The 2,952-nt window shown below is 32.6% G+C and overlaps 1 protein-coding gene across 1 annotated transcript in view; it reads right to left on the bottom strand.

The window, feature by feature from the left end:
• Positions 1-1,135: 1,135 nt before the first annotated feature.
• LOC108749215 overlaps positions 1,136-2,952 on the bottom strand; it is a 52,341-nt gene continuing 50,524 nt past the window's right edge. The window contains exon 2 of the mRNA XM_018487781.1: positions 1,136-1,461. Within this exon, the coding sequence (XP_018343283.1) occupies positions 1,165-1,461 (297 nt within the window). The 3' untranslated portion in view covers positions 1,136-1,164. The remainder of the gene's footprint in view (positions 1,462-2,952) is intronic.

Genomic DNA, 2,952 nt, shown 5'->3' with positions numbered 1-2,952 from the left:
TTTTTTTTACACAATATATATATATATAGTTTAAATATTATAAAAGCGTAACCGTTTTTGAAATAGACATACTGTGTGCTAATAACCATAATGTATAAAGTAGACGTAATAAATATTATTATATAAACGATTAGCATATAATTGCGTAATTTCCTATTGTCAATTAGCCATAATAAATAATGTTACTGATCATTTGTCTCGCTCTCATTCTCTATTTTTAAAACCCGCCTGATAGAACAACGACCTCGTAAACACCAAACCTTGCCTTTTCAAAGATTGCACGTGGTCCATTCCCGAGTTAAAGGGATTTTTCCTTGACTCGAAATTCGGACCGACGATCGCACCGCCCGTAGGAAACAGGCGTCATAGCGTCTTCACGAGACGTTGACCCATATTCCGAAGCGGACAAAAAAAAAAGGGTGCGTTCGACTCGCCGGTGTTTGTTTCCAGGCAAATACCTGCGAGACTAGAGTCTGACCGTCCTTCCACGCTCCATCCTTTTCTACTCCCTTCTCTCTCTCTCTAAAAACCCACTTTTCCGGAGTTTGGACGTAACAATTTAAAGATATTAAAATTATTAAGATTAGAATCTTTTAATGTTATTCAGGATTATAATCTTCAGGATTATAACCAACATATTAAGATCAAAGCAATTAGCTACAAACACGATTTTACCAAATTAAAAAACAATGTAAACATTATAAAACTAATTAATTAGATGTTGACTAATGAAATTATAAATATTCTAGTGAGCCTGCTCACTTTTATATCTTTTAATTCTCGTTTTAAAGTATGTAATCAAATTTTTAAATTTTCAAAATAATTTTATTTAAAAAAAAAGATTAAACTAAACAATTTTTCTCGCATGCGTTATCGACATGTAATGTAAGAAATCTATTTGTTAATGTATTTAAATTAATTTTACTTATATTGTTGAAATTTAAGAGTAACACGAATATAGGTATTCGGGAAATATAGGAGGGAATTTTTAAAACATGGACTAATAAAAATACCACTTTCTCATGTCGCAACTTTTATTAAAAGGTCTCTAGACTTTACCCTATATATACATAACTTCTAATATTATATACTACACTAACAATGTTTCATCATGATGTTCTACGTTCTCTTAGATTTGTTTCGATAAGTTATTATTTCAGAAAATTATGAACGATGAATCGGATAATCAGCATACCAACTGAAAGCTCCATTGGATCCGGTATGTCCTCCGAAATCAACATAATCCAGGACATGCGCTCCCAATCGCTCGGAACGCTGTACCTTGGAATCATCTTGATGAGAAACGCTAGATACAGCGATTGGTACATATGCTTTTGTTTGTTTTGATAACGGTGCGATTGCATTTATCTTGATGATGTCGATACCATTGACAGAAATAGCGATATAATGTCGATCTCCTAATATACCGCAAACGGCGCATAACAACGTCAATACAATATCCTGAAAAAAGAAAAAGGAATTAAATTTTATTTAATGAATCGAAAGCCTAATAATGGGCCATTTATTATCTATTTACTGTCTATAAACCGTCTATCAATTAGATATTTATTGGTTGACAACAAACATTTTATTATTATTATCATAAGCGGCAACTTGCGAAAAATATTGGGGTGCCGACACCGAGAAATATTGAGGAGGGGTGGGGGAGGGGGCACAACAATATCCACTTTTGCGATGATACTGATAGAAATAAATTACTGAAATAATTAAAATCTATCAAATTAATGGAAATTTTAATGATTTTAGCGATTTATTTCCATCAAGAGCATCGCAAAACAGTGGATAATGTTATGTAGTTGACATCCACTTCTTTAGAGGGCTGTAGTGCACAAGGTACTTTGCAGTTATAGGATAAAGGCCCTCATACCCTCTCTCAGGTTTCTCTGTGGTATGTGTGCAGGGACACTATAGGAGTTCCAGGCATGTTCAGATTCCCACCTAAGTGTTCCTCTCTCATCTGTGTCTCATGTCATCTTTGTTATTTAACAAACATTAAACAAGGATGACATGACACCTGAGGAGCACTCTGATGGGAAACAGAACACGTCAACAAGCTACACTCAGTACACAATGATTATCTCATCTTTGTTTAATATTGGCGAACAACAAAAATGTAATAATACTATATACAGGGTGTCTGTTAAGTAAGATCGGAGCCGCGTTGGGGTTGTACAATAGAAGTCGAGGGAACAAAAAAGTCTTATACCGTTTTGTAATTTTTGCAATAGTTAACAAGATATTAATTATTAAAAATGGTCGAATATTAGTCTTCTATAATTTTTTTCTCAAATACTATCAATGTTATAAAAAAAACTATAAGAGATAAAAATTGTTTATTTTCTTCTCATAGAACTCTGAGAATTTTTTCAAAATTTTTTATCAACTTTTTAGTACTTGCATTTTCTTATTTTTATTATCATGAGAAAATATGATATTAAACAATTCTGAAAAAATTCTCAGAACTTTATGAAAAGAAAATAAACAATTTTTGTCTCTTACAGTTTTTCTGTAAAGTTGACAGTATTTGAGAAAAAAATTATTAAAGACTAATATTCGGCCATTTTTAGTAATTAATATCTTGTTATTGCGAAAATTGCAAAATAGTATAAAACTTTTTTGTTCTCTTTGAACCCATTCTACGCATTCAATACGGCTCCGACCTTACTCAACAGACACTCTGTATGCTACTTATATATATCTCTTGTTGGAAGGTGTCCTAGGACAGCAAAAACATGCCAGCGTCTCTAATTTTAATTCGTTACGTCAGTGTTATGCATAGCGTATGTCACGTGGCCAATGCTTTCTCGCAGTTTTGATCGCAAAAATCATTTGTAATTGTTAATAAAACTTTTGTTAAAACATCAAGATAAATAAAAATTATTGAGGGAGCATTGCCTCCTTCTCCCCCCCAATTCAATTTTATTAAAGGGA

This window comes from Trachymyrmex septentrionalis, unplaced genomic scaffold (genome assembly GCF_001594115.1).
Source record: "Trachymyrmex septentrionalis isolate Tsep2-gDNA-1 unplaced genomic scaffold, Tsep1.0 scaffold275, whole genome shotgun sequence".
In the NCBI taxonomy this organism is placed as follows: domain Eukaryota; kingdom Metazoa; phylum Arthropoda; class Insecta; order Hymenoptera; family Formicidae; genus Trachymyrmex; species Trachymyrmex septentrionalis.
Note: the sequence above shows the minus strand (reverse complement) of the source record. Positions and strands in the feature narration are given on the sequence as shown.